The sequence below is a fragment of the Mesitornis unicolor genome, unplaced genomic scaffold, assembly GCF_000695765.1.
Source record: "Mesitornis unicolor isolate BGI_N332 unplaced genomic scaffold, ASM69576v1 scaffold24182, whole genome shotgun sequence".
Lineage (NCBI taxonomy): Eukaryota > Metazoa > Chordata > Aves > Mesitornithiformes > Mesitornithidae > Mesitornis > Mesitornis unicolor.
Genome location: NW_010171561.1, coordinates 1 through 26699, shown reverse-complemented (window position 1 = coordinate 26699; position 26699 = coordinate 1). Strand labels below are relative to the sequence as shown.

Here is a 26699-nt window from a genome sequence, read left to right as displayed (position 1 = left end):
TCCTGCTGCAGCCCTGCACTCCACTACTCTCCTAAGTATTGCTGCCTTCTTTCCACAAACTTCATACAAAGACCATGCATTTTGAGCCTTCAGGGAGGCAACCTCTAATATCCAACCTCCTGTAAGAGGGAGGCTTTCAAGAAATTAAGTGGTCAGTACTCTGAAGGATCTGGATGTTTCCTGGAAGTGTAGGCTGTGATTCTTGGGGCGGATCAGCGCAGGGCAACTGCAGCCTGGACTTTTGTGAGAGTGTCCTGCAATATTTTTGAACTATAATGTATATCTCTGCACCATTCTGGCATCTTAGCAACAATATAAATCATTCAGCTTAACCATGTGAAGTTCAAGAGTATTTTTATGCTTGTCCTGACCTGAATTAAGCAATTAAGTCCTTCAAACTTTACAGTATAAGCTTCACTACGAAAGCTTAGAAGGGGGTAATCAGGGCCTAAACAGCTGTAAATTAATTATTTTAAGCCCTTGAAGATGTGCAAGTAAAAGTTCATTCCTTCCCTGCAGTAAACAGGCTGACAATCTGTGTAAATTAAGGTTTAGAAAACAGCTACTTTTCTGAATGTATGCACTCAAGTTAACACTTGCGTACCTAGGTTTAAGTCTGTATGTGCAGACAGCCTTTTGAGAAGGGAGTAGTGGTCACCTCCTCTGTCTTGGCTTAGAAGTGGATATTCTATGTGGAAAAATCTTCATCTGTCTTTTGCTACAAAAAATAAGTCCACCACTTCTCTCCCTTTGTATTTTCATCTACAATCAGAGTGATCTTTTTGCTGAAGCACCAAAAGGAGAAGAATCAGAAGAGAGAGAGCAGCAAGTCCTGATAAATGAAGGTAAGAACCAATCATTGCTTCCTGTAGTTCTGTCTGTGCTGTGATTTATCACTGCTAGCAGCTAGATCGTTTTGTTTCCAACCTAGAAAGTCTGGAGTAGCAGTTGTTGGCAAATCTCTTCTCCTCCTCAGTCTTAATAGAGAACAGCTGTATTTTCCTTTAATTTTAAATGTGTTTGTTCACTATGATCTCTTACACACACCTACTTTCCTGGAGCTGAAAGTACGTCTTTACTGATGTTGGCAGAGTTCTCTCCATGCACTGGGTTCCCGCTGCTGAAGAGTACTTTGCAAGATCCAGTTGTGGGTTTGAGTGGAGTAAAGATTTCTTCTTGCAAATTAATCTGTGTTTCCCATTAGCTGCTTAAAGAGTCTGAGCACACATTCTGTACTGCAGCAACTTTTACTGAAGTATTTGAATATTTACTGAAGTATTTGATGAATAGTCATCATCAACTATGGGTTGGGAGGCTAAGCCATTTTGTTTTGAGTGTATTGTATTGAAGGGGTTTTGAGTGTGTGAATGTGAACTCTTGTCAATAATGCTGTGTGTTTGTGTGTGTGTGTATATATATATATATATAGTGTTTATGAGGTTCAGTTTAGTAAAGCTTTTTTGTGGGGCAAAAATAGCTAGACTGTTATATATATCTAAAAAAAAAGAAGTTCAAGGAGAATGTCTAAAGACTTCTGAGCTGTTGGGGAAAATGGAGTTCCGAAGACTTCTGAGATTGCTGTTTCTGTGGTAGAGTTCTGAAGGCTTTGACAGCATAAAACAAGTGCATCCATCTGTATTGTACTTCCTATGATTTCAGCATCCTCTACAAAGTCCTTAAAGAAAGTTCCTGCAGGTGCAGTATCTTTGTTCCCAGGTATGATTCATTCAATAGCAAATTGCTTCATGCACAAAATGCTCTTTTAAAACCTACCTCCCAGAAGGTTTTAAAGAAGAAGACAATCCATACACAGCAGCACTGCATTGCTTGATCATGTGCTTAATGGCAAATACAGGTGCTTCTACCATGCTAAGCCTAAACTGCAGCATGCTTTATGGATAATCAAGATGCTGTAGGAGCGCTGAAGGTAGATATCATTGATGGCAGATATTAGCTGCTGTCAGCTTCCAGTGTTGTGCTATGCACTTTTAAGGGTGTGTGTTACTTTAACTGACAGGATACAGTTTAAGTCTGCAGTGCATGCAGTCAGTCCTTCCCTCTACACTCTGAGAAGGAAATGCATTTTGATCTTGCATATTTGACCATATTCCTTTAGGTTAGCACTACAGTTGAAACATCAGGTTTCTGTATTTTTGTGGCACAGGTAGACCAGACCAATCTTGTTCTCTGGTTTTGATTAGGAGTGTTCTCTGCATACATGGAGAAGGACCAGATCTGTAACTCTGAGCTAGGAAAAAAAAAAAAAGAATTGTACTAAGATCTCTGTTCCATATCAGACTTCAAGCTGAGCAATTAAGAGAAATGTATGTCACTAGTCTTTTTGAATCAACTGACTTTGATTTCTGTCTCTGTGTGGGGTCTTTACCTGAGTTACCTTAGTTTTAAGTTTTGCCTTTTATTAAGAGAGAACTATTTTAAGACTATGGCTTTTAACCAAATAGCGGTTGTTCTACTTTCTGCCAATCTTTCAATTAAAGTATATTTTCCCCCCCCCACCATACCCAAGTATCTATACATAAGGAGCAAAATGACAGACTAGGAACCAGGCTGCCTGTTTTCACCAAAAATGCTAAAAGTGTTTGCAGACAATCTACTGACATACATGCATCACTGAAGCAGGACACTTCCTCACCAGATGCAGAAAAAACAGTTGTCACCAGTTTATTCTAATTAATCACTGCCATATCTGAAGTACACAGGAATCTCTGGACCAAACTCAGTCTCATACTGCAGTACTGCTAGTAGTCTTGCATGACAAATGCAGCTCCTTGGGAGAACTCAGTCATCTGTCTTCCCCTCTTCTCAAGCACCTTGCCACTTTTATTTGTCCACAGTGGTGTGGCTTGCTAGTCAGTAAAGTAGGATTGTGGTTTGGAAGTCCACAGGGACGACATGGTGGAATTGCTGGGTCTTCCAGCTTTAACACAGAACCTGGCTGCACTTCCTAGGGTGGATGAGCAGGTTTGAGGAAGAAGTGATTGCAGTGAGAGTGAGGGGCTGTCTGTCTGTGCCTTGGCTTTATCAGGAAGTTTCTTGTTAATGCTTTTAATGTGGCATTGTTGCGGGATCACATTGAAAGTTGCTGTGATGGAAACTCTGCTTGGCTCCCCTTACTGTGGCACAAGTTCAGCTTTTTGGTAACTGACAATGATCTTCATGTGGGTTCCTCACCCCACCTCTGACTCACAGGAGGAAGTGATATGTTTAGTACCACTCTAATTGTGGAAAAAGACAAGAAGCCTGCAGCACAGAGCACAGAGAAAACTCCTAAACAGCCTGGGAAAGTTGTCCTGTTTGATGATGACGATGATGACTTCTTTGTGGGAGCAACTAAAAAGCCTCCAGATTCAGGTACCTCTATATATGTGCCATGGCTTTTCCTCAGTGTGATGTGGGACTGATTTATCTGTACGTGCTCTTCACTGACTTTCCTTTCTTAGGATATTCCTTCTACTACTTGGGCACTATCTGGACTTGAATCAGGGAAATGGTACAGACTTTATTTGCGCAACCATGAGTCCCTGTGCCCAACACTTCCTATTGGCAGGCCTTTAGAGGTGCAATGCCAATGCAAAACACTGCCTTTAGAGGTGCCAACTGACTCTGCCCTTGTGCTTGTTGACTGCACTTTCTCTCACCAGTGCTCTCGGGTAAATGGTGTTTCACTTTGAGAGCTTGTCTAGCTTTTTGTCTTAAAGGCTCCTGATGTTGGTCATCTTTAAAAAGGGAGCATGGTATCTTTTGAGACTGGTATCTTCTCTTGCTCAGCAGTGGCTGTTCTGTTCTCATCATTCCCTGTTTGTTTTTTCTCTTAATGCAGTCAAGTCCACAGCTGACCTATTTGATGATGAAGAAGAAGGTGACTTATTCAAGGAAAAGCCTTCCATTCCTTCTGTGGTTGCTGGCACAACTAAAGAGACAGAAAGCCGTAGGGAGACAGTAATGGAAAAAAAGGTAACGGGGGAAATGTCTAATGCAAACTGCAGTAGGACTTTCTCCATGTTGCCTTTTAAGAAGCACTTGAGTACAAGGGCCAAGCCAGCTTCTACTTCTGGTGCAGTGCAAGAGTATCCATGGTCAATGGAGCAGGAGTGGTGGTGGGAGGTCATCTAATGCCATTGCTCTGATCTCGTAACATTTGGCTTTTCTGGAGGAGACTGTGAGAATTGATTCAGCAGCACCACTCCTGCCCAGTCAGGAAGTAAGGGCTGTTTTATATTCCAGGCTTGCTGACAGCAATGCTTGGGTCTGAAATCATTCTGAGTTTAATGGCAGTATAGCTGGTGGCAGGCTGAGGCTGCGCTAATGCACAAAATGATGGCTGGCACAAACTGCCCTCTTCATTTACGAAACACAGCCTGTTAAAAGAAACATCTTATTTAACTCATGAGGGAGTCTGGCACGAGTTGCTCCTTACATTTTTATGTTGAAAAGGATGGTGATGGGAAAGGAGGCATCTGGTAAGATCTGCAAGTCACTTTTGCATAGCTCTGGCTGTATGTGAGGAACTTACTCAGCACGTGAGTTCTGGACTTCAGCCCATGGGTGACAAGCTTGTGTTCTGTCCCTTCAACTGCTGAGATGCTGCCAGCAGCGTGCCTCTTAGAAAGGGTCATATGATGTGCCTGTCATTACTGAATCCCAATGGGTGTTGATGCAGTGTCTTTATTTGTCCTAAAGAGTCAACCATCTTCAGGTGAGGACTTCAAGCCTTTATCTGAAACGCCTCCAAGAAAACAGAGGGGCCTCTTCTCTGATGAGGAGGATTCTGAAGTGAGTATCTCTTTAATAAATCCCTACAGAAATCCTTGGGATCTGAGTCACCCTGATTTATGTTCACTCGTATCTAGGTACTCCTTATTTATCTGTAGGACTGGGACTTCTGACATACGTGCATCTACTCCCAGCCATCATGAAGGTTCCTTCTTGCTCCAAGGGTGAAATCCCTGGGAATATTTTCCCTATCTTCAAAGAGTTAAACTTGTGTGATATACACAGGCATAAATTGAAAGCCTGAAGAGGAGAAAGGTCAGCAAATCAAGAACAAGAATAATGAAATATTGCATATGTTTAATCTTATGTACTTGGCTTCCAGCTAGGAATTAATCTGCAAAGCTGAGAGGAATCCCTGTGGAGTTGCAGGTGATGGGTACATCTGACCCTACTTCACAGGCACACTAACCACCTTTTTTTTAAAGGAAAACATGAATGTCCCATTTAGAGTTCTTAAACTTATACCATTGCTTTGCAAAGTGACATTTCTTTGGTTTGTACAGGACTTGTTTTCATCAAGTAAAACTGTGAAGTCGAAAGCTACATCTCTTCCCACCAGCAAGTCTATGACCAAAGCTCCGCTCTCCTTGTTTGATGATGATGAAGAGGTAAATACCACTTCCTGATACTGCCTGTGTATGGGAACCCTCCTGCACAGCCCACTACAAATGCAGCAGGAAAGATTCAGAGGCTTAAAACACCAAGCTTGTAAATGGAGCACTAAATTAGAGCACTAAAATGATCTTGCATTGTGTAGCAGTTCTGAGCACGTGGACAGCATTGCGGAGGAGAATGGTAGCAGTTTTTGTGAGTTCCAGGTGTCTTTTTTTAGTACTTTGCAGTCAGTGCATGTGATCTTTGGACCTAAATGGGAAGGATGTTATCCCTCCGAGTGATAAGACTAGAGAGCACCGAGCAATAGAATGTATATGAGCTTCAGGAAGCTGTTTTATCCTGGCCTGTAGTGCCTAGCCACATGTATGACTTCCTGCTTCTCTTGCATCGTGGCTGGTGAATTCCTTTTTTCTCACTTTTCCACATCTAAGAATTGTGGCTGATAGTGTAGAAACTGACATCAGAGCACAGTTTGTGCAAAAAAAATTAAGAAAATTGAATGAATGTGTGCTTTTCCTATATATGTATTTTTATATATATATGTATGTATGTTGGTTTTTTTTACTCTCTTCTTCCTCCTATACACTTTCCAAAAAGCTTTACTCTGGGCCTGCAGCCTTCATGGTGAGTTAACTTACCCCACAGTCTTAACCTGAGGCAAACAGGAGCCCTGCTCAGAGCCATAAGATAGGGGACTTCTGCAAACTCAATGTAAAGGTTTCCTTTTTGAGAGGGGCTGCCTCCAGCTCACCTCTCTGAATGGAGGCTCTTCAGAAGCAACTGTCAGGATAATGAAACATTTTGTGATGTGGTAAGGTCTCTGGTATCTGCCATGAAGGTTGTGTTACAGAATTGAAGTGGAGAAAAGCGTAAATATGTGTTAGGTGGTGAAATCAACATATGCAAATTTTGTATATTCTGATACCTATATAATAATTTGCATGAGTGTCCTCAGGTGAAAAGTCTCAGTTCTTACACAGTGGTAGTGGTTCAGCTTGCCTATTGCCTGTCCTCTCAGAATAGGATTAATTCTGTTTCATTACGTAGATGTAGAAACAGTGCCCCATTATGTTAGCTGCTGTGCAACAGAATTGCTGTGTGGTGGTTTTTGGCTGCTGGTCAAGCCTTATGGTGGAGAGAGAATCTGTGGGCCAAAAAACCAGGCTGTGTGTTGACAAGTTTCTGGTCTATCAGATGCTGTGTGTGTAGAATTCCCTGTACCAGAATATTGTCTCACACTTAATGTTGTCTCCAAAAAGGGTTCAGAGCCCACCATTTCTATATCCTACTCATCTGAGAACTGGATGGGAGCAGTGTCTTGTACGCTGATGACTTCTCAGTGAGCTTTTCATTGTGGCTTTGGATTTCTTTTTTTAATATTGTTTTTATTTTATTTTAAGGATCTCTTTGGTGTAGTACCTGCTAAGAAGCAACAAGAAAAGCCCCTGGAAGAGAAACCAAAACAGTCAGACCCACTCAAGAAAGCCTCCAGCTTATTATTCAGCAGTGATGAGGAGGTACTGAGGAGTAAGATTTTGTTGACAGTGGTTACTGGGCTTTATGCTGAGCAAGGCATAGAACTGTTGAGATGGAAACCACAGCCAAACTCTGCCATGTCCATATGCCATGCCTACCCCACTCCTGTGACTTGTTTGCAGCTGTGGAAGCTGTCTGATTCTTGGCCCAAATTACCTCAGGATCTAGGTAACTGAAGTCATGTGGAAGAGAAAAATCAGTATTTTCAATGTAATTTAATAGAAAGATTGATAGTAAATGGAGGCTGCTCCAACACATCTGACTTAAAAATACTAAAAGGAAAAAATATGCTCTTACTGCTTTAATTTCTGTAAGGAAAGATTAGGCAGTTCTAGATAGATACGTGGTGAGTTTTTTTCTTTGTTTTGGGTCTTTGGGGTAGGGTTTGGTGGGTGTTTTGTTTGTTTTGGGGTAGTTTTTTGTTTCGGTGTTTTAAAAAATCTCACTGAAGTGGCTCAAATCAGGTTCTACTGAGTGGCTTTACTCCTGTGACTACAGTTGACACTGACCTCAGTTATCCAGAGCATCCAGGGTCTCTGTACCCTATTTTGCTGGGCAAATGCCATGTGACAAAAGGTGGCCAGGCCCTCTGCAAAGTCTGAGTGATGTCAGGTTACAGTAGCCAACACAAAGGCAGGAAAATAAACTAGTAAAGAGATGCAAGGACTGCCAAGATGCTGAAGTGTTTCTGCTTATAGAGTAAATGGGGAAAGTGGCTTTAATCAAGACAAAACAAAAATTGAGTTCTTTATTTTTAAGGAACACTGGAATGTCTCCAAGCCAGCTAAACTTCCTTTTGAAAATGATCAAAAAGAGGACCCTGCAAAACCAGCTAGCACCATCAGTGAGGCTAAAGCTGTGAAGAAGACGAGCCTCTTTGCAGAAGAGGATGAGGAGGATTTATTTGCAATCACTAAAGAGAGGTGACAGTCCTGGGGGAGGATGGGGAGCTTTTCTTTTTTTTTTTTTTTCCACAACAGCCCAGCAGTGCCTTCAAAACCAGGCAGACCCAGGCATATTGCGAGTGTTGTCCCTCGCTGCTGATGCTGAGGAGGAGGTAGAGGTTTGTGAATGGATAGGGCTGAGCTCTTACTTCTTCTGTGTATGTAGTGGATCATTCTCTTTGCCACCACTGAACTGGTCTATCCTTTTCCCTGCCTGTGATATAAAATCCTTTTGGCCTCTTTTTATCTTCACTTCTACAGAAAGCTGTGCAGACAAGAAGGGAGGGTGGTAGAACTGTTAAAAGAGTGAGGAAGCAGAGTCCTGTATCTGGGGCCACTTGCTGCGTATGATAGTCCTAAGTTATGCTTTTAAACAGATGTAGTGTGTGGCCTCTGAAACTTTTGCACTGAATCTTTGCACTTTCTCCTCTCTCTCCTTGCAGCCAAAGAAAGCCACAGAAGGTATCGTTGTTGTTTGAAGATGATGCTATTAATGGAGAATCGCTCTTCAGCTCCCAATCAACACTACTTCCTTCAGCTGCTAAGGCTGCAGTGGTACCTTCCCTTTCTTTTAAAATTTATGTGGAACATTTAGTCTTTTTCTAGTCCATCTTCCTTACGAGGTACTGAATGTAAGTCTAACTTGCCTTAGGCAATGCTAGTTCTAGCAAACTGGGAATGGAAACAGAGCAGACTGAACTCTTATGTGTAAAACTTCTTACTACCATCAGCCTAATAGAGCTTTCAAAATTTTCTTGACCACTAACCTTAAATTTGTTTGGTTTATGCTAAAAGCTCTTCCTGAGGATGTTTTGAGAGCTCTCAACCATAAAATACTGTTAAAAACAACAGATGGCTTACTGCTGACTGTGAAACTAGGACTTCATCCTCTGTGTAACCTCAACCCAAGCTGGTTCAGACGTGTCTACAGGCTCCTTCCTGACCCTCTGTTGAGGGTGCTTATACTATCCTCTGTCTTATGAGCTTAGCCCATAGTGTACTGCCTTGTGCTTTTGTATTGAGAGTAGGAGTTGAAAAAGCTGAACACAGCTGTGTATTTAGTGGGAATTCCTGCACATGTGTATGCTCCCCTCCACCCCAGCCCTTTTCCTTTCTGCTTCTTGGGAAAACAGTTGTCATGGCCCATAAAGACAATAGACTTGGGAATAGAAGCAGAAACACACAAACCACAGTCTAGTTGCTGGCAGTCACAGGAAACGGTGCACCAACTAGACAAGATTGCCAGGGCATCTGCTCTAAGCTTGCAGCTGCTTCCTGGCACTCTTCAACCACACTCAAGAGCCTATAATACTAGAAATCTAAAGTGACAAACCAGAATGTCCCATGGGAGGAAAGTAGTAGAAGTCAAGTATGTTGGCAGTGTCCTAGACCCCTGCAGAAGGCAAACTGACACTCAGCTATCCCACAGCAGCATGTACTTCTTATATACTCACCAATTTTGTGTCAACAACATTGTTTTAATTTTGCAGGAGAAAGTAAAACCAGCACAGGCACCATCTTTATTTAATGAAGAAGCAAAGGAGGAAAAGGAAGATCTGCCAGATACAGCAGCGAAGTCTAACCAGGTAGAAGATACGTTGTGGTGTTTAGAAGAGCCTGGAGCAGTTCCTGTGCCTAGAGGAACAGATGTTGCAGGGCAACAAACAAAGGAAAAAGTGAGGGGTTTTCTTCCATTAATCTGAAGTTTGGTAAAGGCTCAGTTTGAAAAAAAACCGACAACAAAACCGACAAAAAAACAACAACAAAACGAACAACAAAACCCTACAAAATAAACACCAAGAAACCACCAACAGTCTAACCGTGCTGCTCCGGGACAGAAATCTTTTTTCAGATTTCCTCCTCTGTTGCCACGGAGAAAATAACTTTGTCTCCATTTAGCACAATCATTTGTCAGTCAAACAGCAAATTGATTAAATGACATCTAAAAGTTGGGCTTTTTTCCCAACTGACATACATGAGAGAATTGTTTGGGGTTTTTTTTGGGGGGGACGGGGGAGGAATCTGTTTGGTTTTTCCTCCAGAGTTGGGTTGGGCAATCTTTAGTCACATAAACAGAGCATTCCTTTAAAAGATAGCCTATACTAATGTGTAGTCTTTGCTGCAAGCTCAGTGACTTTGTATCAACAAAGTTTGAGCTATAGATGGTGTTGGTAGCTGAGGCTTTCAGCATCTTGAATTCTTCTCCTGGGCAGCATCGTTGCAGAACAGTATTGATGTGTATTATTGAAGAAGCTTCAGCAGAACTTAATCTTGGGCATGATCTTACTGAGTGAGTGATTGGGAATTATCAGCTGATGAAGTTCCAGAGTAGTTATGGTTTACACCTTCCTGAGGTTCAGGTAGTGCTGCCCACTGCAAAGAATCCCGGTTCGCATGCATTAGGTACCTCAGAGATAACAGCAAAGCTGCTTAATGTAGCCTTGTGGCACACATGCAACCTGACATATGGATGAAGAGGAAGCTTTATGCAGGAAGCTGCTTATCAGCAGTGCTACAGTGTAGGATACAGGAGGAAACCTGTTCCCTTCAGAGCCATAAAGTGTGTTCTCTTCTTTATCTACTGTCTCTTGCTAATCTGCATGTTGCTATTCTGTCTACTTAGGAAAAATGAGTTGTCTACTTGGTCATGGACTGTGGAATTCTGACCACTGCTGGCATTTAACCAAGAAAGCTTAGTGGTTTTTTGGGCAAACCTGAACTAAACAGGCTGATGTGTTAATTTTTTTATTTTTCTTTGTGGAGCCTTTTGCAGCAACATCCTCAGAGCCAGCCAGCTGTTCAGATCTGTTTGCAACATCGCTGCCATCTCTGGAGAAAGATGCCAAGACCCAAGCTAAGAAAGTGTTAAGCTTGTTTGAGGAGGAGGAAGAGGAGAGACTGGAAGATGATGATGGCATTAAAAATGCAGAGAAAAAAATTGGTGTGGTGAGTGTAGAGAAGTTCTTGAACACTAGGAAATAGTTTTTCTAGCTTTCTACCTCTACTATTCTAGACAAGTTTTTGTTTGTACCTCTTTCTCTACATGTGGTGGAGGTTAATTTTGCTCAATTTCTAAACTTCTAGATTCTTGGGTGAGAAATTATTCTTGCTTTTCTCCACGATCCTGAATTCCTTTGTAAATTTTCCCATCCCACTTACTAGAAAGCCTTTGGCTGCATGCTGGTATGGCAAGAAATTCCGTACAGATGTTTTGGTGCAGCTACATAGCGTCTGCTGTACAGAACTGATTCCCCAGTTACTCCTCAAGGTTGGAGGTACCAGTAAGTACAAGGATGTGTAATTTGAAGCCTTGTGTTTTATCCCCTTATTTTCATTGTATTGTTGCAGTTTGCTTGGTGGATATGTGCCTGCAGACTTGGCTTCAGCAAGAATCACCTTAATTCTGTGTTCACTTCTGTCTTTCACTTTTTTAAAAAAAGCTTCCAGTTGCCATATTCTTGCTGTCTGGCTTTCCTGACATAGCATACGCCATCAAGAGGTAGACTTTGAATCTTCAGCAATATCCTTGAGTCCATGGCAATGTTCTTGTTTCTACTTGATGCAGATGTGCCAATTGTTTTTTTCTGTAAACTTGAAGTTATGTCAAGAAGGACATAGCACAGGGTTTCGTCATCTCAGTGTGACCATGTAAAGTAAGTTGTCAATCCTAAAGGCTGCACACGCTTTATTCAGAAGTCCTGGAGTGGAATGAAATAGATGGCTCTTGGAGAAAAACTCCTGTTTATAGCTGCTTCTGAGTTAAAATGGATTGTTAGTCTGAGTGCTTATTTATCTGTTGTGAAGGTTTCCTGTGTCTGGTTTGGGGCTTTTTTGGGTGAGGGGGCACACTGTGAGATGGTTGCAAGAAGCCACATCTGTCCTATGAATTTGGGAGGATACAAATCCTTTCAAATCTTTCATTCAAAGCACTCGCCTGTCAGTATGTAACAGTCATGCAGTGATTAAGGGGCTGAAATGGGTATTCGTGCAAAAATCAGAATAGGTAATTTAGGAACTTAGTCTTTTTGATAGAAAAATAAGAAAGGTATTACTGTTGTCCTTGCTTATCTCATTGTAATAAATGTTTTGTATGTGGATACTACTAGATGTGCCTTAGGTTTTCATATATCTGGACATAAACAGCAGTTCTAGTGCTCTAAAAATGTGACTTGGCTTTCCATATAAAATGAAAGCTGGTGCGCAGAGAGGCTAGTGGAGCAGTAATACAAGTCATAAGACAGGGTGTATAGACCAAAAATGGTGTACTGCAAACTGGCTTTAGTAGGCAGCCCTTTGGGGCTCCTGGAGACTCAGACTGGGAAAGAGAGAATCGGGCTTTATTCTTATGACTACTGCTCCTGCTGCTTGGGTTTTGAGTCTGATGTTACACTACTGAACGTTCAGTCTTGCTATTAAGAGGCATCCTTTCATTTGCATAGGTCCTGAAGAGACAGATGGGTGGTGAAATATAGATACTGGCCTTTACCTAGACATTCAGTGGGGGCTTTGCCTTTGCCAGACCTGGGTGCATGCAGTGACCATGATCACAGAAAGGGATTGGTTTTGGTGTCCAAGCAGCTGATATTGGTTGGTTTGCCAGACAGTGGAGGGCCGATAAGCTGATGTGTTTCACTGTCAACCTTTCTTACCACCAGCAAATTGGAAAGTACATATTCTTGCCAAAGGCAGACAGTATGTTCTGTTCTTCATTGTGGGGGTGTGTTTGCTTTAACGGGAGGAGAACAGGGAATTTAGCAACAATAATAGCTTTACAGACCTTCAGCTTTGTGGTTTTTTTAATTGTTTTATTCTTCTTTAAAAAGGTAGTTTAGGAAAATAATTAACCAGATTCTCTTCCTCTCACTTCTCTGTCCTGCACCCTCAGCTGAAAAATGCAAGGCATAAAAGTCTTACTAAAATGTAAACCTCATGTACGCTCATGGCAACATACTGAAAACATTTTTTTAATTTTTATTTTTATTTTCCCCCCTCCTTTCCTTCTAAGAAAGCTTTACATATCAGTAGTAGTGGCTGGATCTCAGGTCAGCAAACATAGATTTTGGTTAAAATCTTCTCATCAAACTGAACTGTGAACACTAATATTTGCGTTGTAAGTTTTGCAAATTTGGTCAAAGTAAAATACATAACTGGTAGTTAAAGTTGTATTTTTGCTACCAAGGTTGTTGTGTAGCCTCAGGTGAATTGTAATCTGTTTTATCAATAGACAAATAATCTCCTTCAGGAGGGAGTTTCTCACTGTGTGGACCTTTCTCCTCTCCTTCTAGCCTTCTGAAAAGAGTACTCGGCCCAAAAGCACCGGAGTCTTCCAAGATGAAGAGCTCCTCTTCAGTCACAAACTTCAGAAGGACAACGATCCAGATGTCGACCTCTTTGCCAGCCCCAAGAAGTCGATGGTGAGTTCAAAGTCCTCCTCTGAACTTGCTATTTAAAACCAGTCTTTGAAGTGTGCAGCTTATTGGTGTTCCTTGTTTGAACACAACTTAGAAGTCACTGATTTTCAGGGAGGAACAAGTGCTACTATTCAGACCTTGTGGGCTGCAGATGTGCTTTTGATCTGTGACACATCTTTTCTTTATCCTTTGTCTCTGTAGTCTGCAAACCATATCCTGAAGCCATCATCTGGAGGAGGGCTTTTTGGAGATGACGATGAGGATGATCTCTTTAGTACCACTAAAACAAACTTTCCGGTATCTGTTCCTTTCCTGTAAATGGCTTAGATAAAAGATGTTGGAAGGAAGCGTATGGAAGGAATTTTTTCCATATTTATTCCCACAAGAAATGAAGTGACTTTCAGATCTTTTTGCAAGACTAGAAATGGCCATTGAAGCTGAAGACATAAGGAACAAACAGATGCATTAGGTGTCCCAAAGCTGGGATGAGAGGATTGGACTGTTTTCCTTTTTATACAGCTCTAGGACTGGTTTAGGTGTAAGAGAACACACCTGAGCAGAAATCAGAGCAGCAGAATTTGTATTGTTTGTTTTATTGTTCAACTTGGTAATATTACTTCCCTGTAGTTTGTGCATGACTGATAAGTCTTGCTCTAAGACTTACGTAATTCAGGTCTCTGCAGGTAGGTTTGATTTCGAGTATTAATGAAGGCGGTATTAAATCTTTGTGATCAATGGATTGTTTTTAGAGGGCAAGCAGCTGCTGTATTGAACTAGACTGCATTACGGGTGGTCTAAGGTCAAAGTCCTGACATACATTCTAGACTACTACTCTAAATTTATTTAGCTTAAAGTTGAAGCCAGCTTTTACTGTAGCCTATTTTCATGTCTATAGCTGGAAGTTAGGGTAGAAAACTGGCAACGGTTCCTGGAAACAGTTTCGTTGAGGACTGTAGAAGGGTTGGTCTTAAGTAATTAGCACTTGGCAGCTATACATGGAGGCAGTTTGCTTGAAAACATAAAAATAGCAGTGTTCCTTAGCTAGCTTTGTGCTTTTATTTTCCCAGCTGTCCTGTGTATGAGAAAATAGGTATGCATTAGGAAGTTTACTGAAGCTCTCATTACTTATCATTAGTGTAGACAGCAAAGGCTGAGGTAGGCTAAAGGAATGGAGGAGTGGAATGCCCTTGTCATTGCAAAGCCACAAGGCAATACCTATGATGCATTGCAGAGTCAAAAGATATGGATAGTTCTTTTCAGATAGAAGCAAGATCTTTAAAAGCTTTACAGACCATGCATTTTATTCGAGTAGTGGTCACTTGTGCTTTTAATGCTTTCAGAAAACAGCTGAGAAGAAAACATTTAAGGCCAGTACTGGCCCTTCCTTGGAGAGCGGTAACCTAGAAAATGCTTTAAGCACCAAACAAGATGAAGGTCTGAAAGCAGTAACTACAGAGGCAAGTACCTAAATCTTGTGCCTTGAACAGCATGCAAAGAAAAAGGAGATGTATCGTTTTGTTTTAAATAAGTCTCTTGAAAAGATCAAGAGATCAAGATCGAAGTGGCAATGCCTAGCCAAACTGCTTTATCAGCAGGTGCACTGTTTCTAGCAAGAAGTTTAAATGCTATTGATACAGTGTTTTATTCATTGTCCACACACTTAAAAGGGCAAAGTGGAATGCACTGAAGAACTGCACCTGGGGTTCAGTTGGAATTGAAAAATGGGTTGTTGTTCATTCTCTGAAGTGCCAGTGTCTGTTGGAGTGAATGCGATCTTTATAGATGGGTTTTCTTAGACAGGAGATTGGGGCATGCAGCACAAATCTGTGGATGTTGAGGATCTTACCTTGGAGACCTTATGATGAGCAAATAAGACTCCCTCTCCTATCCTTAATCTTGCAGAACCAAGGGTCCCTGGGAGAGGCAGTCTGGATCTGAATTCTGGTTTAAGCCTCCCCAGAGCTGCTTGTTGGATTTCCATCTGTAGAAGATTAGCTCTTCATAGTGGGAGTTGTGTTGCTTTTGTTCCCCTGGGCTGAGGAACAAAAAGCAAGTCTTTAGGGCTAGTAATTTAGCCTGTCTTCCCTTACGGTGAAGTAATTGTTGAAGTGTAGAACCATGCTCGTCTTCCCTTTTCTGTAGCTGCCAACAGCCTCGTATAGGAATAATCTCAGCCTGTCTGAGGTTCAGCTGAACACCATGTGCATTTACATGGAGAATTATCTTCTCAAACACTGGAATTCCTCTGTCATGCTATGAAGATGCCCCAAAACAGGATCCTAACCCTTGCAAACTCCCAGTTGCTTCAACCTGACTGAAGGAGCTCTGGCTGCCCAGTCATACCAACAGTAGTACAGCCTAGCTCACAGAACCATGGTAGACTAGAAACTTGTGGAGAGAAAGCCCTAGAAAGAACACCTTAGCTGATTTGGTTAATCCCTGAGTTCTAGAATTGACCCAAGTCTTCAGACCAAACAGCTGATCTTGCTCTCTTAGTCTAGCACTTATTTCTGGCACTGAGGGATGGCTTTCTATAGAGGAGAACTCGCTCCTCTGAAACTGTTTTCCTTGCAGGCTGAGAGGTGCAATTCTGTAGCCCTCTTGGCTTCTGTGTGGGCTGCACTGAAGTCTGTGGCCCTATTATAGCCAGTCACAAAGAGAAAAGTTAGTTATATTATGATCTGGTAACATGGCTTCAGAGAGTCTTAGGGGAGGAAATAAGCAAGGAGGGAGGGTAGGTGTCACAGTTTGATTTGTCTGGTGTTCTGTGTGACTTGGAGAAGATGGAAGTTGCTGGGTTACTATGGCAAAGTATAATATTGGGTAGAAGGATGGTGGAATGAAATGGGATAATGAAGATGGGGCTATGGCATGTGGGGAACTGAAGCTGAAAGTTGAGTGACTGTAGGTCTGGTGGTAGAATGTGATGATGAGGTATCTTCAGAATAAGTTGGTAAACAGCAGCAGCAGCAGCAGTGAGCTGCTTTCTACAGATGTATTAAAATGCAAACTATGGTCTGGTTGATAACGACTTGTCCACTTGTTTAATCTAGTGTAATTTTGTGCAGAAATCTACAGGTCCTGTTCCCATTAAAACCAAAAAGCCCTCATCTCGGATTGGAAAGCTACAAGTAATTAACTTTACTGGCATTTTGACTTTCAAAAAAAAATAATCTTTCTTGCCTCACTGACAGCTCTTTCTGAAACAAAATCTTTTTACTTTCTTACCTTACTGTTGCAATCGTATTATTTTTTTCATATGACTTATTTTCTACTACTTTTCCTGTTTTGCATGTTTAATATTATTTCCCCCTCCCATTTCAGCCCTGACTCTGAGCAGCACTATTTTACTCTATCTGGGGGACAGAGGGTGGGCTCCTCTTTGACCTGCTATTCTTCTCATAAGTATGTTCAGAGCTGCTTAGGGGTATGTTCAGAGACTCTTAGGGTTTTGTGGTTTTGGTAATGTCCCTCTTCTGACATGAAACGACTAATAACTGTATCACAGTATTACTCTTGAGGTCAGAACCACTGTTGTCCCCAGACAGGATACTGAGCTACATAGGTGTTTAGTCTGACATAATACGACCATGCTGTTTCTGAAGCTCTTACACAGAATAATAGTGCTGAGCATTCCACAGGCTTAGTGAGATAGAGGATGTGGGAGACACAGAACGCATAGGTGTGAGAAAGGCCAGGCACTTGTAGGAGAACTCAAATGCCTAAATACACTGATTCTTGCTGCTTCTCTGAAGCCATGCTTGCCCTTGAGCACTATTAACGTGATCTCTTTTTGTGTGTACGTTCTTGTTCTCTCTGTTTTGTAGGCTAATTTAGCTATTAACCCTGCAGCCTTACTACCTGGTGCCATGCCAAAGGTCTCCAGTGTAAAGTCTCCCTTACCAGTTCTGGACACTCCACTGCATGAGCCCAAGGATGTACAGAACAGTGAATCCTTCTCTGCTGCAGGAGACAACGAAGAACTGGGTGTAAGCTTTGATCAGCCTATGCAAGCGGATACCTTGCACAGTGCCAATAAGGTAACTTTGGTATTGAGGAGGATAGAAAGGGGGGTTAAAAAAGCAGTCTGTCCTTGTGCAGGAGTCTGTGTTTTGGAATGCGAGTTCTGCTAACAGTGTGGTCTGTCTGAATCTAAACAGAGGTGTGGAAATCTAATCCACTCTCACTTCCATGGACCACTGAAGAGAAAGTCAAGCCTACTACATTCTTAGCTCTGTAAGCTTTTTAAGGTATATATGTACGTTCTCTAAATGCAGTGGTTTCTCCTGTAGGTTAAAGGTATTTTAGCTTAACATCTTGTCCAAGGAGATGCCAACCTGAAAACCATAAAAAAGGCATCTCTCTAGGCTAACTATAAAATACATTATGGACAGCTGCTGTAGCAAGATATTAAAAGCATGTCACAGCTGCAGGTTGACCTTTACCTCCTCTGTAGACAAAAATGTCATTTTGTCCTGAACTGTCACTCCCAATTCTTTTTTTTAAAAAAACAGTTTTTAAAGAAAAAAAACAAACACACAAAACCAAAACAAAAAAAGTGTTACAGCTTTTGACATGGCTTCTTGATTCGCTTTCGTTTATTTATACAATTTACTTTATGAACTGCAAGAAGCATATTGTAATTAAAGATTAGTGGGGGTTTTTTGAAAATAGAAAAAAAGGCAAAAAAAAAGCTTGAATCATGTAGTTAAGATTTGGTCTGGGTGCTTAACGATTTTATAAATCCCTTGGGGTTTTCTGAGAGCAGTGATTTGAATAAGATAACTTAGGATCTTAACTCTGATTTTTTTTTTCCTTTGTTTAATGCTGCTGGGGCTGTTCATTACCAGTAGAGCAGCAGAGATGACTTGGGAAGATGCAGCAGCTGTCATGTCAATGGCTGACATGACCCCTTAGTGTCAAATGGGTTTGAAGCTTATACATCAAGCTAGTGCATTACCGGGTAGGCATAGTTGTTTCCAATAGCAGCATGTCCTGCACGATGGACAAAACCTTCTGTCATGGTGCTTTTAAATATATAAGCTTGCAAAAGAATACAGCTCCTGTAGCTGCATATGGTCAACCCTGAATGTTCATTTTGGGATAATGATGATGTATGTCTGTTTACAGAAGTAATCTGAGAAGCAGCATCTGGGTGACTATACAGTGAATGCTTTTGAGGCTCAGGTTACATGTTTTAATTTTGGTGTGTCATTGTGAAGCTTTTAAGTTTGAGTCTTAAGCTGTAAACATATGCAGCCAAATGCACTTTTTTCTAAAGGCTGGAACAAAGCAATCTACCCGGCATTCTGGCAGTCCTTTCGAAGAACAGTACATGGAGCAGGAACCAGTTTATTTCAGTTGCATCTCCCTTCAGTAATGGTTTTGCTGTTTTTCAGATGTGCTCTGATAAATACAGCCCCACACTCTGAAGGAAGATGTGCTTCTACAATGATTCTGACAAAAGCACAATGCTCCTTTAAGCCATGTTATAGCACATAGATCCAGATTCTCCTACTTCAACACAGCAATTAACAACAGGGAAGAGGAGGTTGTACTGATCTGTTTCCTACCTGTGTGGATAGCCCTGTCCATGTGGGATATGGTAGAGGCTATAATAAAAACTTGCAGGGGGGCTTTTTTAAAAGCAGCTGAGGAATGAACTACAGCAGGCTATGCATAAAATGAAATTAAATGGAAAACATAATTAGTCATGATCTGGACAGACTAACTGTACCACTGAAGCCCCTGGATTAGCAAGCTGTCAGACTGGATAAGGTATTACCTAAAGCCTAGGGACTAGAGTGGCTTGCCTGACCTGTGTTGTGACTCTCTACTTGAGAGCACTCTTGCTTTTTTATCACCTGCTGTGAAATGACCAGAGAGCAACAAATCAAAAGTCCTAAACCTTGCTGCAAACTACTCTAAGCTTCAGTGTTCCACTTGTTCATCTTTTCACTTTCTGAAAAAATAGGGAGCACGGGTGCTGCTGAACTGATGGTGCATAGTTCCTGCTCCTCCTCCCTATAACCTAAATCAGTGCCAGCTCAGCATTCCTTGTTCAAGATTCTCAACTGTGCATTTGCACATGTAGCTGTTTAAGTCAGTTAAACCAGAGCTGTGAGGAGAACTTGTAGTTAATTCTGTTTCAGTGTGCTAGTATGAATGGGTAATGCATATTAATTGCAGTGTTGTGAAGGCTAAGTGCTAGAAGGAAATGTAACAGGAATCCTATCCTGTCTTATGTGAGGTGTGGGGCTCTTTTCTTTCTTTATAACCCTGCTCTGCTTTTATTCCTTTCTTGCAGACCAGGATCAAGGTTAAAGGAAAACGAAGACCTCCTAGCCGAATGGCCCGCCGTCTAGCTGCCCAAGAGTCTGAAGAGAATGGGGAGGTGGACAGTGCTAAAGAATCACAATTCTCTCTACCAAAACAGACATCATCAATAGTGAACATAAAGGAGCCTCTTGCTCTTGAAGCAGAGTCCAAGGACAACAGCTTTCTCTCTGGCTTGTCGCTACCAGCTCATGGCAGTGTGTTGTCTGCTGGGACAAACAAACTGCTTCCTCCAGAATCCACAGACCGAAGGGATGATCTGTTTGAGTCAGAAGACCTTTTTGCAAGCAGCTCAACATCCAGACCAGCTGCACAGTCAAAGTTAAAGGAGGGAATGCTAGACAATGTGGATAACAAACCCATCAAGGGCAGGGACAAAAAGCCTGATCTCTCTGTTCTGGGTGATCACGACAGCAATAATCTCTTCCAGCCTGTACAGCAAAAGTCTTCAGCAAAAAGCAGTCCTATACCCTTTTTGGAGGAAGAGGAAGACTCTCTCTTCACCCGTCAGAAAACTGGAAAAAAGGAGTTGAAATCTGCCGTCCAGCAAGCTGTTGACCCTACTGCCCAAGATATCTTTGAGGTAATGACTGGGCCTGCTGCCTTGGCCTTTTTGATCCCTAGGGCCTTATGCAGACCCCTCTACTTAGATGCAGCCTTAATTGAGGCTGCTGAGTAGGACAAGGTATGCAGGATAGGTAGTGAAGTAAACTGTCGATCATGTTCTGCCACTGCAGAACTGCAACAGAAGCACTTTCTTTGGTTGTGAACCCCCTTATTAGCAATAGCAACAGGCATGTCACTGAAAGTGCTGTGACAACATACTTATGATTATGAATAAAGTATTTGGTTCTTATCTGTTCAATGCACAGCAGCTCAAGTAACGTTTTAAAAAAAGGAATAAAATTGGCAGACTTAGCAGCTGACACAAGCCTCTGCGCTGTACTTGACCTGTGCACAACCTAAGGCACTTCTGTGGAGTCCTCCATAGGGAGAAGGGACTCAAATGTCTTGGGTTTGAGAGGCTCAAGGCTGGCAGTTTTCTAAACATCTCAACTACTGTGTACAGATAATTTGACTATTTTCTTGAAGGGTGTTGTGTATTGATGATCTCTCTATGCTTTGCTCCAAGGATGATATATTTGCTACTGAGGCAGTTAAACCAATGAACAAAGCAAAAGAGAAAATACCAGAGACTAACCTGTTTGATGATAGCATTGATATTTTTGCGGATCTCACTGTAAAACCAAAAGAAAAGAAGACCAAGAAAAAGGTGGAACAAAAATCCATATTTGATGATGATATGGGTAAGTGTCTTAATGTCTTGCTGCTAATCTCATTGTATTTTCCTGAGTTGCATTAATTGGAGATGTTTTAGAACCCTTTGCTTTCTTTTACATTTTCAACTGCTCTGAAATCTCTAGTCATCTTTGGTTTTTAATGTTGGACGAGAACTTCCTAGACTTGTAGAACTAGCATAGCATTTAAATGGCTTAGGAGAGTATATAAAATTCTTCTGAGAGAAGGAATAGTTTAATTTCTGTAGGGATTTTCTCATCTGTGGGAATTACAGAGTTTCTCTTGTCTGGAATAAGAGACTTATCTCATGTTGTTATAGCTCTAAGATATATGTTCTCTGTTTCAATTTGCACATCTTTTTGTATTGTACTTTTAGATGAATCACTGAGTGTTGACTGACTTGGAGCCCATAAGATTTTGTTTGCATCCAGGTACACCCAGAACAATTTACAAATACCGCACTTGAGAGCAAAAGTCTGCCTTGTATAATTTGTTGAAAAAGCAGCATATAGTAATGTGAAATGATGCCAAGCATGCTCCTTTCTTGTTCTCCAACAGTGGAGGTATCAAAATTCATTTAATCCTTGAGTCTGTTCTGAGGCACTTCATGCTTATAGCTCTCCTTAGGGATTGCACGTATTTCTTGTCCTCTAAGTCAAAAAAAATAATCCCTTCTGCTGTAGCCTTGATTCTTGGCAGTTGTCATTCTTTCTGACCTAATCAAATTGAATCTGACTTACCACTGTTTTGCTTGGACTGCTGTTAAGCATTCCAGCCTGATGGAGTGACCTGGCTGAAGCCTGTAAATGTGTTAGAAAACTTGCCACAGAATAAACATCCTAAGATTTCAGAACGTTCTCAATTGATAAGAAATAGACTTAATAGTTTGTGGGCAAGGTATTTGAAATGTGTTAATAGTTTGCATTTTTTCATGTAGCCTATAGCAAATGAATGAATTTCCCAAACAACTCCCTTTCAAATACTTCAGCACAAAACTCTGGACCTTGTGTTGAGGAAAAACAAACCAAAACAAACACAAAGCAAACAAACAAAAACCAACCAAACAAAAAACCCCAACAAACAGTTGCAGAGTGTCAGTTGAAAAAATCTTGCAAAATTAGCCACAATAGAACTTGTCATTTGCACTTCCACTTTTGACATCTATACTTATGCTAGAGCTTCTTGTTTGATGTCGCATCTGATCTTGATACCTATAGCACGTACAGCACCCTGTATCTGATAGACTTCATCTTCCTCTAGAGTGTTGACTGCTTTGTGGTGTAGCCACAGGTATGCAGCTACTTTGTGCCCGAAGCCGTGGAGCTCCAGAACACCAACAGGAGTGAAGGGAAGATGCCTGGAGGTGAGGATGCCCTGCTGGCAGCAGAGCAGTAGAACTGGCACTTGCCTATGCTTCAGGTTAAGGGTCAGCTGAAGTGATCGTGGTCACACTTTATCAGGGCTGTACATTGTTGCCTTAAGAGATCCTTTCTGTTGCAAATAAAACAGTAAGTGGGTACAGTTTAATTGGCGGTGCAGGCTGCAATCTGCTTTCCTTCTTTGTCCTACTACAGCTTCTAGGCACTATTTACTACGTTTGTGTTAGGCTTGCGGTGGCAGTATTAGAAAAACTCTTTCTCAGGTCTTTATCCTCCTAGCCTCCACAGTGACCTTGTAGCTGATGACACAAACATCTTCATGTGACCTGTCCCTGTCTGGGAGAATCTGGAAAATAGTGACTGAGCTTTCTTGTGCATTGACAAATACTGTTCTCCACAGCCGAAACTTCCCTGTTCCTTAAACTGTGTCATAAAATGGGAGTGATACATCTACTGCTGATGGCACTCACTGTACTTCTCCTGTGCTATAAAGCTAATCCACGTGACAGCATGTCGCTTTGGAGTGATGCCAGTAGAGGATTACTCTGTTTTACTGCCTTTCTAAACTGCTCTTGTGCTGAAATGCTGTCCTGGATTATTCCTCTGTAATCCCTATGATCAGCACAGTAGCAAACACGTGCTGGAATGGAAGAAGTAGCGAGAAGAGAAAGGCAAACACATTTTGATAGGCCACTCCATGCTTGGCCTCTGCTTATGGTTAGGACACATGCTGAAGGCTGAACTACTAGTTTTTATACTCTGGACCAGTAAATGGCTATTAACTCCTGTAGAAGACCTGTGTTTTCTTAATAGGGATTCTAGATCAGTTTTGTGCTACTGGCCTTGTGAATCACTAGTGATCAACATATCTTGTCTTGTAAAATTTTTTATTTTCTCATAGCTCAACTGCATGATATGGGCATCCTAAATTTAAAACCTTAGTGTATAGGAAGAGATCTGCTGTTGTGTGTACCCAGGAAACCTCAGGGCAACATTTTAGCATGTGTATGGTAGCAGCTCCATCTCTACGAGCACAGTCCTAAACACGAGCAGCACTAGCCACAGCACGAACTGCAGGTCTGTGAGCTCTGCTGCTGGCACAGGGTATCCAGGTTGGAGCGTTTCATTTCTACCTGCTGCTATCCTTCAGGAGAAAACTCTGTCTTAATAGCGACATGGTATTTTTCCACTTTGTGGTCCTAGTTATTCGTAACAGAAATGGTTGTACTGAGGAAGGTGGTGGGAGATATTGATTCAGGACTGTAGACTAGGATGGCAGTTGTAGCTGGCTGCCTCCTTGCATCTCAGCTGTGCTCTGTTCTCAAATGATTTATCCTGTGTTATTGTGCTGTATATTAAAGACTCTCATACAGCTAGTGGATGTCACAGCAGTAGTCGCTTGCAAGTACCATCTCTTCATCTTCTAAATTTCTTTGGCAACAATCTCAGCTCTTGGATCTCTTAGGCTCCTCAGATGCTAATGTTCTAGATAAGAGGGATGTTATCTGGCACTTGCACGATGGAAGTTATCGTAGAGGTTTAATTTATTAGTGCTTCTCAAATGTTTATGAGAGCTTGAACATGTTATAAAATACAAGTATTGTTCTGCTCTACTGAGAAGGAAAAATGTTCTTCATTTGACTTGCAGCTAACAGCTCCCACGTATGTCCTTACAAATGCATCTAGAATCGCAAGCAGCAGGAAAGCATTTGTTTATCACAGAATGTCCTTGGCAGTCCCTGCTGTGTGCTGGAGACACTCTTATGTACATGTTACTTCTGTTTGGCAGTCATTTCACATTAAAACCTGGGGTTTTTTCTTCCCTTTTAGATGATATCTTCTCAAGCAGCCAAGTCAAGATACCCACTCCCAGAAGCAGATCTTCCCAAGCAGCTTCAGAAGCAAAATCTGAAAGCAAAACACTGAGCACATTTGATGACCCGCTGAATGCCTTTGGAGGCCAGTAGCCAAGGGGAGCATGTTACAGAGAGGAGGCATTCCTTATGCCTGTCCAGTACTAATGCTCTGGATTCTCTAATCCAGTAGAGTTGAAATGAGACAGCTGTGGATATTTAAATGAGATTACCCATTTAAAATGGTTAATATTCTCTTGCGCTGGGTCTAATTGTGTTAAATTATATATTTTTAAGAAAAAAAAGACAGTAACCTCCTGCTATCTTGTTTCCATGGTGCCCAGATGAATATAGCCTGTGCAATACCTGCAATGAAGTATATTATAAAACGTATAGTTTGTTTTATTGAACAGATCTATAGAGAAAATGACTGATAAATAGTAATGGAATCTGTTAAACCAGATCTGTCTGTATGTCTTGCTTTCCTCTTTACTGCTTGCTAAGGATGTCTGCAACGTGACTTGAAAACAGCCCAAACCATCACCATGCTTAGTGTGGGTCAGCTGCCAATCTACTGAGCTAATGTTAGGGTAAAGCTGGGTTCTGTTATCACGTACAGCTTCAAGGTACATAATCAAGCAGTTAACAAATCTTAGTGCAGGACTTCACACCACATAGAGAGAAGGTATTTCATATGGACAGCTAATGTGGTCTATAAAAATAACAGTGGTTAAAACTTCTCTGCCAGAAAGAGCGTGTTACAGATGAGCACCTACTGTTCCATGAAGACAACAGAAACCTAACACTGTCTTCTGTTCAAGTTGTAAAGTTAGGAAATGACATTTTTTCACCTGCCTGGAATCTCCAACCTTTTGTGAATAATGGTTTCCAAGAAGTACATCTGTACTGAGCATGCTTGGTCACTTCCAGGTTAACAAGCCTTTACTTTAACTGTCCAATGTATTTGGCTTAACCTTCTTGCTTCCTGTATTTTCTAGACTGCCTTTCTGGAACTGATGCCATTAACCATATTTGATGCCCAGTGGTAGACACTTCCCTCCTGTGCCTATACAAGCAGAGCAAATGCATAAATGCAGAAGGATCAAATGCTTATTTTACCAGTGACTGCCTGCAATTCTGACTTTAAAACTAGATACGCTTTTTTTTTATATAACAATGTTCTACTTTATCTTCAACTCTTAATACTGTTCTGCTCTCTGTGAATTTAAAGCATGTGCTCAGAAGACTTCTCTGAGAGGACTTCCACTTTCTATGAAGTCCTTGTTCCGAGACATCGGCTTCATTCTCTTGTTTCTCAAGTTTTTACTTTATCAGGCACAGTAAAAACTACAGCTGAAGCCTCTAGCACTAATGAGGGTAAAGCAGAAGGAAAAGTTGGAAGGGATAGAGGAGAAACATCACGTATTAACTTGCGCCATAGGTGGGCCTGGCAATGATTCATGTTAAGTGGGGGGTAAGTTGGGAGTAGCAGCTTGGAAAAGAATGTGGGAGCTATTTGCAAATGGGTGTCTACAGTGAGAGCACTTGCACTTTATTTATAGGCATTACATCTGCTGCCTATGCCTCATACATGGTTTGGACTGCTTCTTTACTCCTTTCTTCTGTGCTTAGAAGGGCTTCAAAGACATACTGGGAGAGAGAGGAAAAAGATGGTGAATTCTTCTGTTTTCTGCATCCTCCTTTCTTCTTGGCCCTTCACATTAATAACTTCTATTAGCATTGCAAAGAGTGCTGTTCAGAAGCCAAAAACCCTGGGGGCCAAAAGCTGGTGGAGTAGAAGGAGGAAAAAAAAGCTCCTGCCTTAAAGTGTTTCTTAAATTTTAATGTGAAAGCTCAGTAGAGAAAAGCTCCTGATAGAAGTTTGCACCCTGACATAGATCAAAACCTTTCCTTGCCCCCAGTCTGTCACAGAGAGAGTCTCTTCCCCCTATCAAAATGCATGGTCCTCAATTAACTCCCCATAACAGGTTCCAAATCATGGTCTAGGCACTTCATTTTTGGGACAGCTTGGTCTAAGTGATGGCTTTTTTAACTGAGTTGGTGCTTGGTGTGTCTTTTCTTCCCCCCCCCCCCCCCCCCTTTTTTTTTCTTTTCCAAATTTGATAAACCATGGCTCTGTTTTCTGGGAAGGGCAGAGCCAGAGACTCAGTGTTAAGAGCACTGTCAGAGGTCTCCCCTACCTGCTACGTGAGTGGGAAAAACTACCGTATTTGTTCCGTGTTTTAACTGGGCCTGAAACCTAACAGCTGGAGTCAGAGTAGGTCTTGCATAATTTAAAACCGAAATGGAAAGTAAAGCGGTTAATGTAATTAGCACCTCCTAATAAGCTAAGCTTGTTTTCTCCAGTGTATTACTGGAAGACTCTGATCGTGTGAGGGCAGCCCTGCTCCTGGAGCCCAGCCTGACCGCCTTACGTTGAAGCGGGAGAAGAGTCGAGCGCTGACCTTGAGGAAAAGGTGCCCGAAAGAAGCGCTCGTCTCCCTGCGGCCGGCCAGGGCTGCCCCAGGCCCC

At 41.7% G+C, this 26699-nt stretch overlaps 1 protein-coding gene across 1 annotated transcript in view; it reads left to right on the top strand.

Annotated features, from left to right (window-relative positions):
- The window catches only part of LOC104537254 (WASH complex subunit FAM21A-like), a 36085-nt gene extending 11458 nt beyond the window's left edge, over nucleotides 1-24627 (top strand). Inside the window, exons 11-30 of the mRNA XM_010180078.1 lie at nucleotides 773-845; nucleotides 1660-1716; nucleotides 3211-3372; nucleotides 3842-3975; nucleotides 4702-4794; nucleotides 5298-5402; nucleotides 6810-6926; nucleotides 7705-7868; nucleotides 8333-8444; nucleotides 9380-9565; nucleotides 10244-10249; nucleotides 10653-10835; nucleotides 13175-13303; nucleotides 13502-13597; nucleotides 14641-14757; nucleotides 16369-16431; nucleotides 17128-17340; nucleotides 19608-20219; nucleotides 20769-20943; nucleotides 24145-24627. Of these exons, the coding sequence (XP_010178380.1) occupies nucleotides 773-845; nucleotides 1660-1716; nucleotides 3211-3372; nucleotides 3842-3975; nucleotides 4702-4794; nucleotides 5298-5402; nucleotides 6810-6926; nucleotides 7705-7868; nucleotides 8333-8444; nucleotides 9380-9565; nucleotides 10244-10249; nucleotides 10653-10835; nucleotides 13175-13303; nucleotides 13502-13597; nucleotides 14641-14757; nucleotides 16369-16431; nucleotides 17128-17340; nucleotides 19608-20219; nucleotides 20769-20943; nucleotides 24145-24281 (2934 nt within the window). The 3' untranslated portion in view covers nucleotides 24282-24627. The remainder of the gene's footprint in view (nucleotides 1-772; nucleotides 846-1659; nucleotides 1717-3210; nucleotides 3373-3841; nucleotides 3976-4701; nucleotides 4795-5297; nucleotides 5403-6809; nucleotides 6927-7704; nucleotides 7869-8332; nucleotides 8445-9379; nucleotides 9566-10243; nucleotides 10250-10652; nucleotides 10836-13174; nucleotides 13304-13501; nucleotides 13598-14640; nucleotides 14758-16368; nucleotides 16432-17127; nucleotides 17341-19607; nucleotides 20220-20768; nucleotides 20944-24144) is intronic.
- The last annotated feature ends 2072 nt before the right edge of the window (nucleotides 24628-26699 follow it).